Source organism: Diorhabda sublineata, chromosome X (assembly GCF_026230105.1).
Source record: "Diorhabda sublineata isolate icDioSubl1.1 chromosome X, icDioSubl1.1, whole genome shotgun sequence".
NCBI classification, from domain to species: Eukaryota; Metazoa; Arthropoda; class Insecta; order Coleoptera; family Chrysomelidae; genus Diorhabda; species Diorhabda sublineata.
The window spans coordinates 21782620-21796766 of record NC_079485.1 but is presented as its reverse complement, the minus strand read 5'-3'; the positions used below and the strand labels follow the sequence as shown (position 1 = coordinate 21796766).

The following is a 14147-nucleotide window of genomic DNA, read 5'->3' as shown; positions in this document are numbered from 1 at the left end:
AATTTAATTCTGCTGAATTAATATCTCTATATTGGTGAAACGAAGAACTACTTCCATAAATGAATCGGTAAAAAATAGTTTCAGACACTCCAGGATGTCGTCACTGTATCCAGTTTGAGGGGTAGGGCCTTGTCTTATGTGGACAACATCAATACTCGGCATTTTTCCAGATCTCACCAAGCTAGACGTCTTCCATTTCTTTCCGTTTTTCTCTCTAATTTTTCAAGACCTGGTTGAATCATATATTTACTTGAACTTCTCTTTTGTACTTCCGGGCCGCTCTTATCTTCATCAAGTAATGTTCTTGGAGACTTTCGCTTTCTCTTCTTTCCAGAATCTTGTTTTTCTTCCTCTCCGATTTCAATTTCCTCGATTAGTTCAGCGACTTCCTGAGTTTCAAGCCAATCTGTTCGTCAGAATGACGAACACATTTTACTTGTAATACCAAAGCTTCGTCGAACAAACGACGTAAGTTTTATTTAGATTTACCTGGTTAAAATCCTTAGAGTTCAACGGTCCTTGCTCTTACTGGGTTCAAAGGGCACTGAGCTGGGGAAAGCACTCCCTATTCCTGACATTATTAGTTTTTGAGATATTTTGATTTTTCTATGCAAAACAATGATTATGTACCTATTACTAATAATTTAACAATTAATTATGAGTTTTTATTATTTATTTGTCACAAACTGATATTTAACATTGACATGACATGACAATAGGTACATTATTGTTTTTGGATTAAGCGGTTTAATATATTTTTTGGTGTTTTGATGACTTTGAACTTGGGCAAAAATGAAGTTCACTAGTGATGAATTGATTGATATGATCTGGATATTGGAAGAATGCAATAAATACGCCTCACTATCATGAAGAGTATACCATGAACTTTTCCTGAAAGGCGGCAACCTACAAAAGGAAATTTGGAGATATTAATGGAGCGGTTCAATCGCACTGGCTCAGTTAATTATGAAAAGCACACACAAGCGTATTGAGTATTTCCAACGAACAAAAATTGAACTACTAAAGTGTGCAAAGAATCCTTGACAAAAAAATGCAGCCTTGCCACATTTACTTACAACAGGAATTAACTGAAGTTGATTGAAAGTTCAACATTGAGACTATTTGGTGATGAATACACGTTTTATAAAAATAGTTGTGTTAACAGGCAAATTTATTATATAACTTATTCATATCACATAGTGACACACAGTCAAACTGAATATTCGTTGAATGACCATATTCTTTGAGAAACATAAACACACTGAGATGTATTTAAATATTCTAGTAAACCAATTACCTCTTTTATTGGAAGAAGTCTCACTTTGTACACGTTAAAGCATGTAGTTTTCGCATGATGGTGCGCATGCTCACGCTAATCAATTAACTAATGGTGAACTGAATGAACTATTTCCTGGAAGATGGATCGGAAGAAATGTTTATGTATTCTGGCCACCAAGGTCACCAGATTTCAATAAATGTTCTCATTTTTCTAGAGTCACATTAAAAATGAAGTGTACAGAATACTTCCAACGACAAGGGATCACATGATGTAGAGAATACAGAATGAAATGTATTTCGGAATGTTTTTATAGAAATACTTCGTAATATGAATAGCTCTTTGAATTGTCGCTTTCAACCATTCATAAATGTTTTTGGAGGTCATTTTGAACACCCCTTGTGTTAATCAAGACGTGTACGTATAATATAGTCAATGGGATAGTTTTTTATTGTTTCCTGTAATCTATTTGTATTATACTTGTTTTTTGTTTCTATTTGCAATTTAACCTCAACAGCAATTATAAAATGTCAGTTAAGAATGCTTCATGAGAAAAAAAAAGTGTGCTGGTAGTACTTTGCGATACTCATATAAAATACATGGTAATTCATTTGAATAACCGGAGAAAATAATGTATTAGTATTTTGATTCACCCTGTATCAGATTTAATGAATATTAACGAAATAAATTGAACTTGTGACGATTTACCCCGTAGTACTCATCACAACTCTATATTATTGTGATGTGGAAGTCAAACTGATTCCAAATGTGCAATCAAACGTAAGTTGTTCCATTTAAGAAAATGTAACTTTAACATAGCACAGCGTTCTGGAACATCTTGTAAGATTATAAATAATTTTAAAATGTGGAGACTAATGATGACTGTAATCTCTCAAATTTTTGTATTAATATCTCTAAAGACAAAGGATGCACACACACTAATCAATCACCCTGTATATATATATATATATATATATATATATATATATATATATATATATATAAATTTCTTCTAATGCATCTAATAGTTCCTGATTTTAGGTCTCTTTTGTTTTAAAATTTGTTTTTTGAATAATTTTTGGAAGAAAGATAAAATTTGACGTTTCGACTTTTCTTTAGGTTAAGTCTAATATCTAATAAGAAAAATTAATTTTTCCTTAGTCCTTCCATCTCAAATATATAAGTAATCAATCAAATTATTTGTTGGTTTATTAGAATTTACAAAAAAGAGCTATAAATTTTACTTAAATTAATTAGATCTTTTCAGCATTTAGATTTATAGCATTTTCGTTTTTATTAATGTCAAACATTTCTAAAAATTGCCTTTTTCGTGTATTAGATTTTAGAATCTTTATAATTGAATTTATGTTTTATAGATATTTCATGGTTCGTTAAACGAAGTTATTGATGACCTTTAGTCTATTTTGTAAATATTGAGAGGTCTGCCCTATGTAGACAGCGTAACAATTAGTACAAGGCACTTGATATATAATATTACTTCTTTTGTTTTTTGGTGTTTAAAATTTCAATTGAGTAAAATATTTGGATATCATATTTATTAAAATAATCTGATAGTTGTTGGGAAAGCATTTTCTTTTTTCTTTTTGAATAGCTAAGCATCTAAATTTAGGTTCTGATAGTTGGATAGATCTATCGGCCAAACTTATTATCACTGATCTTTTTTATGACATAAGATAACATGAATTGAAGTTCAAATATCTTGAGGAGCAAGTTGGTTTTGTATACCATTCTGTTCTTATGTTATTATTAATTTTATATAATGTGACATAAAGAACATTAATTTTATTATTTTATTCCATTTGGATTGTAAATTGAAGTTTTTTATGATAACGATTGAATTTTTTATTTGTTTTCATATTGTTTTTCATATGTTTTTATGTTTTGGTACGGCAGTAATGCAATCATTTACATATCGGAAAAAGAATAGAATATCTATATCAGGTATGTCATATACTATGTTAGTATATGAAATACATTGTTTAAATTATGACAAAAAGTCCATTGGTCAGCCGAAAAGGTCACTGAATAACTTCTCATAAAAAAAGTCGAAACGTCAAAATTCATCTTTCTTTTAAAAATTATCAAAAAAAAAACTAATTTTAAAACAGAAAATATATATATATATATATATATATATATATATATATATATATATATATAAAGAACGTGGCAACGAAACACCAATGTGGACTAACTTTAATATATTTTCCGAGTTTTCGAATACTTATGTATTCATCGTCTGGGACTGAAATTGTCATCAAATACAATATAAGAAATAAGTATAAATGTATAACAATAATAAAATTTTACTCACAATAATTAATTAAGATTCTGATTTTGAATCCTATGAGTTTGAAAATTTATAAAAGCATTAATACTATCCAAAACATTCGAAAATTTTAATCAATTATTGTAAATTAAATTTTATTATTGTTATATATTTATACATCTTTCCTATATTGTATTTGACTATAATTTCAGTCCCAGACGATGAATACATAAGTATTCGAAAGCTCGGGCAATATATTAAAGTTAGTCCACATTGGTGTTTCGTTGCCACCTTCCTAATAAAAAACCGCTCATACTATATCTGGCAAAGCCTTCTTTACAATTTCATATATGTATAATAAGATATAATAAATAATGAAAATTATTCATTTTTTCATCCAAAGATGTTGCTGTTCTTTGGTTCCACTTCTTTTCTTCATTTAATCATTTCATATTTATTTATAGCAAATAGAATCTGTGAATAAAATCAAACATCTTAATCTTTTTATCTGTGATAACATCAATAAAGAATTCCAACTAAAAGCTTCACACATAATTCAAAGCAGACGAAATGTGTTCTTTATAGGGGCGGTTAGTGAATAAGTGCTGTAGAGCTCTCAAAGAAATTGTTAATTAAAAGTGGTAATAAATGAAATTACATAATATAAATCTAATACATTTTCTATTGCTTATCCAAAAGAAATATTTTAATAATTCGTAGTCGCCTTGATAAACAACCGATTAATAGTCCACCTACCTTCCGATTTACTCTCTTGAAGTAATATTCACCTGGGAGATCGAACGTTTTCTGCGCGTTTCTACTTTCCATAATCGTAGCATTTTTCATGCATTCGATGTAACGCGAAGTGAGTCCCAAAGCATACCTTAGTGTAGTGAACAATCTCTCATGGTTAAGTTGCTGGAAGTATTAAATCTGTATAATTTGACCAATAAAGTAGTAAAGGATAGTAAATACCTCGGTAAAGATTTGCCAAAGACGACAAAACTTATACAAACTGAATTTTTTTTTCGCAGAAATTGCAGAACACCTAAAATTGTTTACAGGCCACAACTGGTTCATAAGATACAAATTTTAACAAAAGACACGATTAAGGATTCAAATTAAAGCCGCTGTTTTCCAAATTAAACTCGAGCAACCAAACCAAATTAAGTCGTGAGAATAAAAATTTTGTGTTATGTCGTTAAAACTGTTATTGATTAAAGGCATGAAAATGACACAAACGCCGTGCTGTTAGTTATCGAATATAAACATACCATTTATGTTAATAACACAGAACATTATTCAAAGTTTTAATCGTTTCTTCACCTCTTACCCTTTCCGTGATTCAATTGATACGCTTTAAACTTGGTACATATTTTTTTGTTTTTTGTGTTTATTATTATTAATAAAATAATATAGAATTAATTTTGCCAAATACATAAAAAATTACATTTAATCTGACGAAAGTTTTAATTAGAGAACATTCTTAACATGTTATCTCCAGTAATATGTAAAAACTCGTATTTTTATCTGATTGTCTAGTTCTAAAACTAGCCGCATAATGTAGTCATTATCAATAAATTTCACATAATTCCCAAAAGAAATCTGTTAATAAAGGAGGTTAGGCCTAGTACAGGTCCCTTCCAGTTCATAGTCGCGAAGATTTTGATGTAATAGAGTTTTTACTTATCTATCAAATATGTGTAGAAGTACGATAATGTTAGAACTCAATTTAATTGATGAGGGAATTTGATCAAGCAATTACAATGGTAAATTGTCTTTGATAAAATCGGTTAAGTAAAATGTTTGGGCCGTTTACATTTTTATTTAATAATCCAGCCCGACGTTTACTGATCATCGGCTTTAATTACAGCTTTTACAAATTAAATAAGAAATATCATTTTAAATTTGTAATCAGATAGTGAATAAAATATTAATAATCATATTCAAAAAACAATGGAAAATCGAAACAGTTAATGTATTCGATTCAGCAGGTTTTCAACTCGACATGGTACCAAATGGACAATAATATTGATATATTGTTTCTTTGTTTCAGGACAAATAAATATTTACAAAAATCATCAATAAGTAGGGTATGTGCAGTCGGAGGTTTTTTTGTCTCAATTCCAGTTTTTCTCACAGGTAAGTTGAAGAAGACTTCAGTTAAGTGGGATTGTTTTCCTTTTTTTAAATTCAAATTCATTCTATAACAGTTTTGAAATTTTTTTGAATTGTAGTGTAGCTAATTTCCATAAAAAGACTTTTTATGGACAGTAAATTTCTAAATTCTAAATAGGATGTCACATAGTCCAATTTCAACCACTTTAGCATCAAATTCTATAAATGATGTCTTCAATGATCTTAATTCGTTTTTATTTGATTTTTCAGGAATTATTTTATATACATTCATCCAATTCCACTCTACACCAGCCATAGTGACGAGTGTTTTCATTGGATTGGGCATAATATTCTGCGGCTGTGCCATGGTTCATAATGTTTTTATTTGGCAAAAGGAAAAAACTAATGCTGTCAGGGAATTGGCTCTACAACATCAAGAAACGACATCTCAACACCACAACTCTCTCCATAGCATTACATCGGTTCCCGCAACCCATCTAAATCATTCTTATGTTAGCAGTTTTGGTCATCCAATAGCATCTGTTCATAATGGTCCATACATTTTAAGACCCTCAACTACAACTCCTCCAAGTGGAGAAAATTTAAATCTTACTAAAATGTCACATCCTAGAGAAGCTAGCGGATCAGTTAGTCCTGGTATGCCAAATGTGACAATGGAGTTAAGTAGTGTATGTACTACTAATTCTCCTCATGAATTATCAACTTTAGTATGACTTTTTTGATATTTCCAAAATAAAAAAACATATAGGAGAAACCAAACTTCATTAGAATTATATTAATAATGAAATAGTGACTAATATATCAAAATCAAATATACTCTTAGAACCAAAGGAATACCTAAAGTCGTTCAAAAAGTTACTCAATTCTTGAAATGAAAATCAGCTTTGGTTATTTTTTATGATTGATTGATAGTTATTTTTTTATTATTAATGCCGTTTTTTGAAAGGCATCAAATAGATCCTTTGAAATTTTCAAGTGAAACTGAATATTCTTGGCTCATTCCGGGCTATGTCATTACACTTTTCATATGTTAAATGTCACCTTTCATTTGTATTAGAGTAAAAAATATAAATACAGATTGGCCGTTTTTAAACTTGTTTCTTATATTTTTCTTATAATGGAATCCATTGCTAAATAGAAAATTCCAAGCAGTTTTCAAATTATAACTACACTCCCTAAGAAAATTAATGTTTTATCGTTAGAAAGACACAAAATTACCAATAAATGAACAAAAAGGAATTTGGAACAAGTTCTGAGAAAAAATAAAAAGGCTTTCTTCCCCTTTTGGCATTAATTACAGTTTGACGGCGCCAGGGCTTAATTTAAATCTAATTTCTTATTTCATTTTAGTCAAGAGAATACCATATTTCAATAAAATGAGAGACAGCCCATGTAAATTTCGGGATGAATTTGATAAAACTAGTAAGCAACTATCAATTACATCTCAAAATGACTTTGTGTCAGGACTATTAGCTTACCATACCATACGTCGTTGAAGTTTTAACAGCACGGATGTCAAAAATAGCAAATTTTCAGGAGAAAGAAAAAATTGCATCATTTTGTATAGATACTATATATAAATTTACATAACTGACATTATTTTCTACAAGGAATTAAAAAACAAGAACGTTATATTTATTCATTTATTTTATTACAATGCAATCAGTCTTTTTATTTGTTAAACATTACACCTATTATTTTAGTATTTAAACATTTTAAGTTCAATTACACTTTTATTAATATTCATTAATTCACCTTGTAATTGAGGACATCAATACTAATTGACGAAATCACATAGTCTTATAAAGATAATTATACTGTAATAATAATTATAATGTAACAGAGTGTAAGTTAAGTATTTAACATATTATATTATTGAACAAAGTTAAATTCGAAAATTTCTTTAAAAAAACAGTCTTAAAGACATTTAAATATTTGAAGATATAATACCCAGCATAATTTGAAGTTTTTCTTTTGTGGCAAACGGTCGTTAAAGCTGTGACAATGACTAGGTATGACACGTTCTTTTGAGAAATTGATATTCTGCTTTGGTACCACTTTGGCTTTGGCAGAGAGCTTCTTGGTTTAGGTCTTTTGGGTAATCATGCGTAGTCGTCATTATAGCTTAGTTTTTATTTGCCCTTCAGATTCATAAAGTACTCTGATATCCGTAACTACTGGGTCATTAGCTAGTCTACCTGGTCAAATCGAATCATACATGAGATATTTTAAAAGGTCGAAGAAAAAGTCATAATTTAAAAAAATTATATTGTAGGGCTGCTTAGGAGGAGCTTCCTTTGAAATTGACGCAAACGGCGAAGCCAGGTAGATGTCTCTGTGCTTAATTTGACAGTCTATTGTACTACATTTTAGGAAAATCTTGAAAAAATTTTTTTAGAAAGATCACACAGTCTTTTGTTTTTCTCTCCGTAGGTGATCGTGTCTCTTGTTATCTTGTCATACCTTTTTTGAAATGTTCAATCCAATAATGCACAGAATTGTCTGTAAACCTAGAGTAGTTGAAAACGTTCTCATACATACTTAAACTCGGTCTCGTTTTTCAAAAATGTTGTATAATTAATATGCTGATATTCTGATACAACTATTCAAAAACATATTTTTCGTCATAATTAATTAGAATTATATACGTCAAGAAAACAAAAATCCAGTTACAGCGTGACATTAAAGTTAAGTATTAATTAATACTTGAAATTTTTATCAAATCAAAACGATAGTAAAGATAAACACTAGTATTTAATATGAGAGTAAGCTAGCAAAAAATATTGTTATTTAATTTAATAGTAAGCCTGGTACAAGTGAAATAAGAAAGTACTCGTATTAATCTGTATTTATTAATATTATACAATATTACATCAAGATACTCTAGTGAAACTTGTAGATAATTTATTTCTGTACATTTTAAAAACATTACTTTAAAACAAATTTAGTAAACTTAATGTACAAAAATGATGTTTTCGTAGCTCATTCATAATCATAATAATTTTAAGTCTTTATCAATATATATATATATATATATATTATAAAATTAGTCGAAACGACAATTTTTTATCTATTATAAAATATATATACATACATATATATGAAGAATCCTTCTGTATTCATGAATATATATATATATATATATATATATATATATATATATATATATATATATATATATATTCATTAACCAATTTGTATCCCCCATAAAGTAGAAAAAACATAGAAGTTTGAAAAATTTATTTCATTACAGAAAACAATTAGATTGTCATGAGAACGAACTAAATGTATATATATATATATATATATATATATATATATATATATATATATATATATATATATCTTTAAATTGTGAAACGTGGCAATGATATACCAAAGTGGATAAACTAGAAAAGGAGAATACTGAAAAATATTTACTTTTTCTTGATACTAAATTAATAAGAAAGGAAGATAATAAAATTTTAATTGACTGATATAGGAAACCATGTTCTGTATCATTCATATCACCCACATAACACTAAAATTAATTTAATGAAACAGATGAAAAAAAAAGCATTAAAATATAAACAAGCGTTTTTATGAAAACTCATATCTCCATATCTTCTAAAACGAATGTTGTATAATACATCTGACATTGACATAAACATTGAATCATCATTTTCAAACGTCACTTCTAACATTTCTATTCCATATATTTATACATCTTTGCCATATATAAAATCAGTGACTCCTAAACTTCAAACAACACAATATTAAAATAGCTTACAGAATAAAGTAAAAACTAAAAGCTAAAGTAAAAGATAAAACACCAATAAATAAATTGCCTAACATAGTGTATGAAATACCTTGCTTACATTGTGACAAAAAGAACATTAGTCAGTCGAAAAGGTCACTGATCAGTCAAATAACTTCCCACAAGACAGCAGATTATATCCTGATATATATTCATTAGCGACTCATGTCTATCATGAAGGACACAATATGAATTATGAATCTGCCAAAGTTTTAACAACTGAAAAAAACTACAAAAAACGTTTATTTTAAGAAACAACATATATTGTTGAAAATAGTGAAGAAAACTGATTTGAATAACCTTAGTGTAATTTATGCATATCTTTTAGATTCTATAAAAATTCAACACCATTAACAACCAACTAACCTCACCTAACCAAACTAACCTATAAATTTCATCTTCATCTATAACGACCTAACCCATAAAATTTATTGTTATATATATTCTAACCAATATATATTCAGCTACATTCATAACGACCTAGCCTATTGAAATTTAATGTTATCCATAAATTAACCAATCAATATTAAACATCATTCCCTACAACTTATCCTTATCTAACCCATAAAAATTCAACGTCATTCATAACCAAACCAATTAAAAATTAATAAAAAGTCCTATAGTAACCAGAATCAAATTTTAAATTAATCAATATTTCTATCAACGTCAATTTGAATATTGAATTTTGAAACTTATTAATTCACAAAATTTTTACAAGAATTGATAAGATTCAAAACCACCGACAATCTTAATAAGTAAGTAGAAATTTTATTATTTTTATATAAATTTCTTTATTGTATTTGACCATAATTTCAGTCCCAGACGATGAATACATAAGTATTCGAAAGCTCGGAAATATATTAAAATTAGTCCACTTTGGTGTTTCATTGCCATGTTCTCAATAAGAAACCACTTATATCAAAAGGTCTAAGAAATTGAAGAAATTTATATATATATATATATATATATATATATATATATATATATATATATATATATATATATATATATATATATATATATATATATATATGTTTTAAAATTAGTTTCTTCTATAATTTTTGAAAGTTACTTAGAAATTTAACGTTTCGACTTCTTTTAGTCTTTATCAAAATATGATATTGATATTTTGATATTGATTTGATATTATTGATATTTTTTCCTCAGCTTTCACAAATATGTGGCAGGCATCAATTAAACTATTTGTAATTATTTTTAGTTGTAATTTACAAAATAGAGCTATAAATTTTACTTGAATTATTTACGTCTTTTTTATCATTTATAGCTTTTTCGTTCTTACGAATGTGAACCATTTATAAAATTCTCTCTTTCGTGTCTTAAATTCCGTTCCAAGCATTCTTGCATCTTTATAATTCTATTGAATTTTTTTAATATTCCGTGGTTCATTAATACAGTTTTATTTTTTTTGTTAATATATTGATAATCTTTTAGTCTACTCTACTGAGATGTCTGCTCTTTGTACTAATTGTGACGCTGTTTACATATTATTTTTAACAAATATACTATATTAGTAAATTTATGAACCAAACTGTGTACCAAACTTCTTTTCTAATCATGGCATCTTTATCCCAGCTCAAGTAAAATATTTTGACCATCATTTTGGACGATGGAGAAACCAGTTTTGCCATAGCTTTTATTGTAACCCCATCACGTTCTGGTCTGAATAAAAATAGTTAGAATCTTCATTGTTTCTATTCATCTCTAAATATACAGATTCACATTAAAACCAACTAATATTTAATTGGTACCACTTTTGCACGTTTGGCTATATATAGTAAAAATTTGTTTGAATATATCACACTAGGTTGTATTTATATTTTGATTTGCGCTAAAAATGTGCTGAAAATTGAATATGGAATAACAGAATCAGTAACAAGTTGAACTCTTTCACTTCACTTATAGGAATATGCCTTTCGGTCTATTCAAAGAAAATCATATTTTTCTATGTATTCCTAAGAAGTGCAAATAAAAATTTTCAGGTGCCAGATTCAAAGGTTGTTTTCATTACAATCTAATTGTTTTCTGTAAAGATCATAATTTTTTAGAACACACGTTACTTTTACACTTTACCTTAGGGTGCAAATTACTTAATGATAATTAATAGGTAGTACATAGGAAAATAAATCGAAATAAGTATGATTTTTTCCCCAAATTAAATAAATTTTTCTCTAGAATCAGGAGTTTCTACCGCACGTGCGCAGAAGGCGCGACCCTGGAAGCAGCAAATATAAAATTTTACATTTAGATGTAATATATAATGAATAATGAATAAAAAGCTAATTACTCTTTGATTTCTTCAAAAGGTTTCATTTTTCCACCACAAGTATAGGTTTTAAAAGATTCCTTTTTTTTCGCTTTTTGGGGGAATATGAATTATTTAATAGAATTTTTCTGGCAATACAAATAAAAACGAAACTGGGGGATTTTTCTATGAAATCAATCTTTCCGATCTAGTATATAATAATTATTATACATTAAGTTGAAAAGGATCCCATCAGATGACTAGGGCCCTATTACTTCAAACGACAGTGAACGTGATCCGAATTACTTTCCGACCATCCAGATCATGATCGGAATAACCATATTGTTAATACAAAAGATAAAGAGATCGAGATGTGAAAAGTTGTTCGAGTAAATCTGAATTGCTTTTAGAGAAAGAAAGAACATCGATATACTACTCCTTTTCTCTACTCTATTCTGATTGGATTGCTATGACGTCTAACTTTCACGTGGCGGGAACACCAAAGGAGGAGGATAACAAATTTTAATTTTGACAGCGAGTAGAGAGAGATAGAGTGGTAAACCTATACTCTTTCTCTATTCCTTCAAATAGTACAATTTCATTGATACCACTCTCCGTATCTTCAATATTAACTCTAGAGGATTAACTCGATCAGAGTTTCCGAAAAGCTTTAGTATCTTCCTATTTCGTATGGCTTTTAAAGGTGAAAATTAATGTAAACATTTATTTGTATATTTCTCTCAAAAATTATTACTTTTCATCAATATAGCCAACTTCATCTTTTACACAAAGATGTGTTAGTCTTTAATACGTCATTGAATTGAGACTCATTCAACCCAAGAAAACTCTATAATGATTACTAAATTTAGTAATTAAAAAATGTTTTGTTCATTGGAAACTTAAGGATGATAAGGTATAAGGAGAAGAAATATCCTTAGTTTGAATGCATCAAGGATATTATTAAATCTGTAATTGTTTGGATAACTGTAACGCAGAAGGCACCTAAGGATTTTTTAACCGACAGGCGAATTGTTATAAGCAAATTGGATACACTGTTTACATCCACTGCACCTAAACGTATGCGTATCATTTAATTGCATTCGTTCCCTGCCCAGTAATGGTGTTTTGAACCCACTCTTTTTTATTACTGCGAAGTTGTAGTTCATTCCATAAAATTTCCTCTCAATCTATATTTTAATGTCTCTGATACACTTTCAGCTACTATTTGCATTGATGTGTGATTCAGAATTACTTCCATAACCACTGTATGGTACGTATTCATTATTTCTATTATATATATGCAGGCCTACCTTTGAGTTCTCTTACTTTAAGTGTTTATAAAAATACGTCATACATCTCAGAAATATGAATGTAGCATAGAGTTATAAAATGAAACCAAAGTTTGTACGTACACGACCGACACAGTTATCACCAACTGTATACATTCTTTAAAAATAGAACAGTACTACAAATTTAATAAGATGTATAACCTGCTTAATATCTACAAATTTCAATGGAATTGATTTTTAATATTTATGCTGAATGTGGCAACAAAATACCAACGTAAAGACTTTCAATATATATTTTGAATAACCATATATTCATAATCGGAGAATTGAGACTTTGTCATAAACTCTCAAATTCAAAGGATCCAAAAAACAATATTAAAAATTACAATGACCGTATTTTGAATCGATTGAAGGTAAAAAGGAAAAAGTGTTATTTCGCAATTCTCGATTAATTTCAATTCCCAAATGATTAATAAGTAATTTTTCGAAGTTTGGAATACATATTAAAAATAATACACTTTGGTATTTACCACAGTCTCACAAGAATAACGCCCATGAACTAGTTTGCATAGGTCTATTGCGGTCTTTATTGAAATATAATTTAACATTGGCATTGTTCATAATTATAATGATCAATAGATCGCTTAGAACGTGGATATGAAAATACTTTCAACCACATCATATAATTTTTCTTTTTTGACAAAATCATCAAATTCGGAAGCTTCAAAAATCAATATTCATTAATATCACAAGTCAATTTGAATATTGATTTTTGAGAAACTTAAGAAGTTAATGATTTTGTTTAAAGAGAGCGAATTTCAACGCGCCACAATCCTTCATTGATTATTTTCCCGATGATAAATACACACTCTCTACGAAAACGTATATGATATGTCACACTAGTAATAATAATAATAGTACAAAATATGTCACTTCTATTTATTATATAATTATTTAAGAAACCTACATACCTACATAAGAATTGTTTTGTATCTCAACACTTTTATATATATATACATATACATATATATATATATATATATATATATATATATATATATATATATATATATATATATATAATGTATATATAG

General features: G+C 28.1%; 1 protein-coding gene across 1 annotated transcript in view; it reads left to right on the top strand.

The window, feature by feature from the left end:
- Positions 1 to 8679, top strand: part of LOC130451429 (uncharacterized) — an 84112-nt gene extending 75433 nt beyond the window's left edge. Inside the window, exons 3-4 of the mRNA XM_056790437.1 lie at positions 5623 to 5708; positions 5955 to 8679. Coding sequence (XP_056646415.1) covers positions 5623 to 5708; positions 5955 to 6418 — 550 coding nt within the window. The 3' untranslated portion in view covers positions 6419 to 8679. The remainder of the gene's footprint in view (positions 1 to 5622; positions 5709 to 5954) is intronic.
- Positions 8680 to 14147: the final 5468 nt, after the last annotated feature.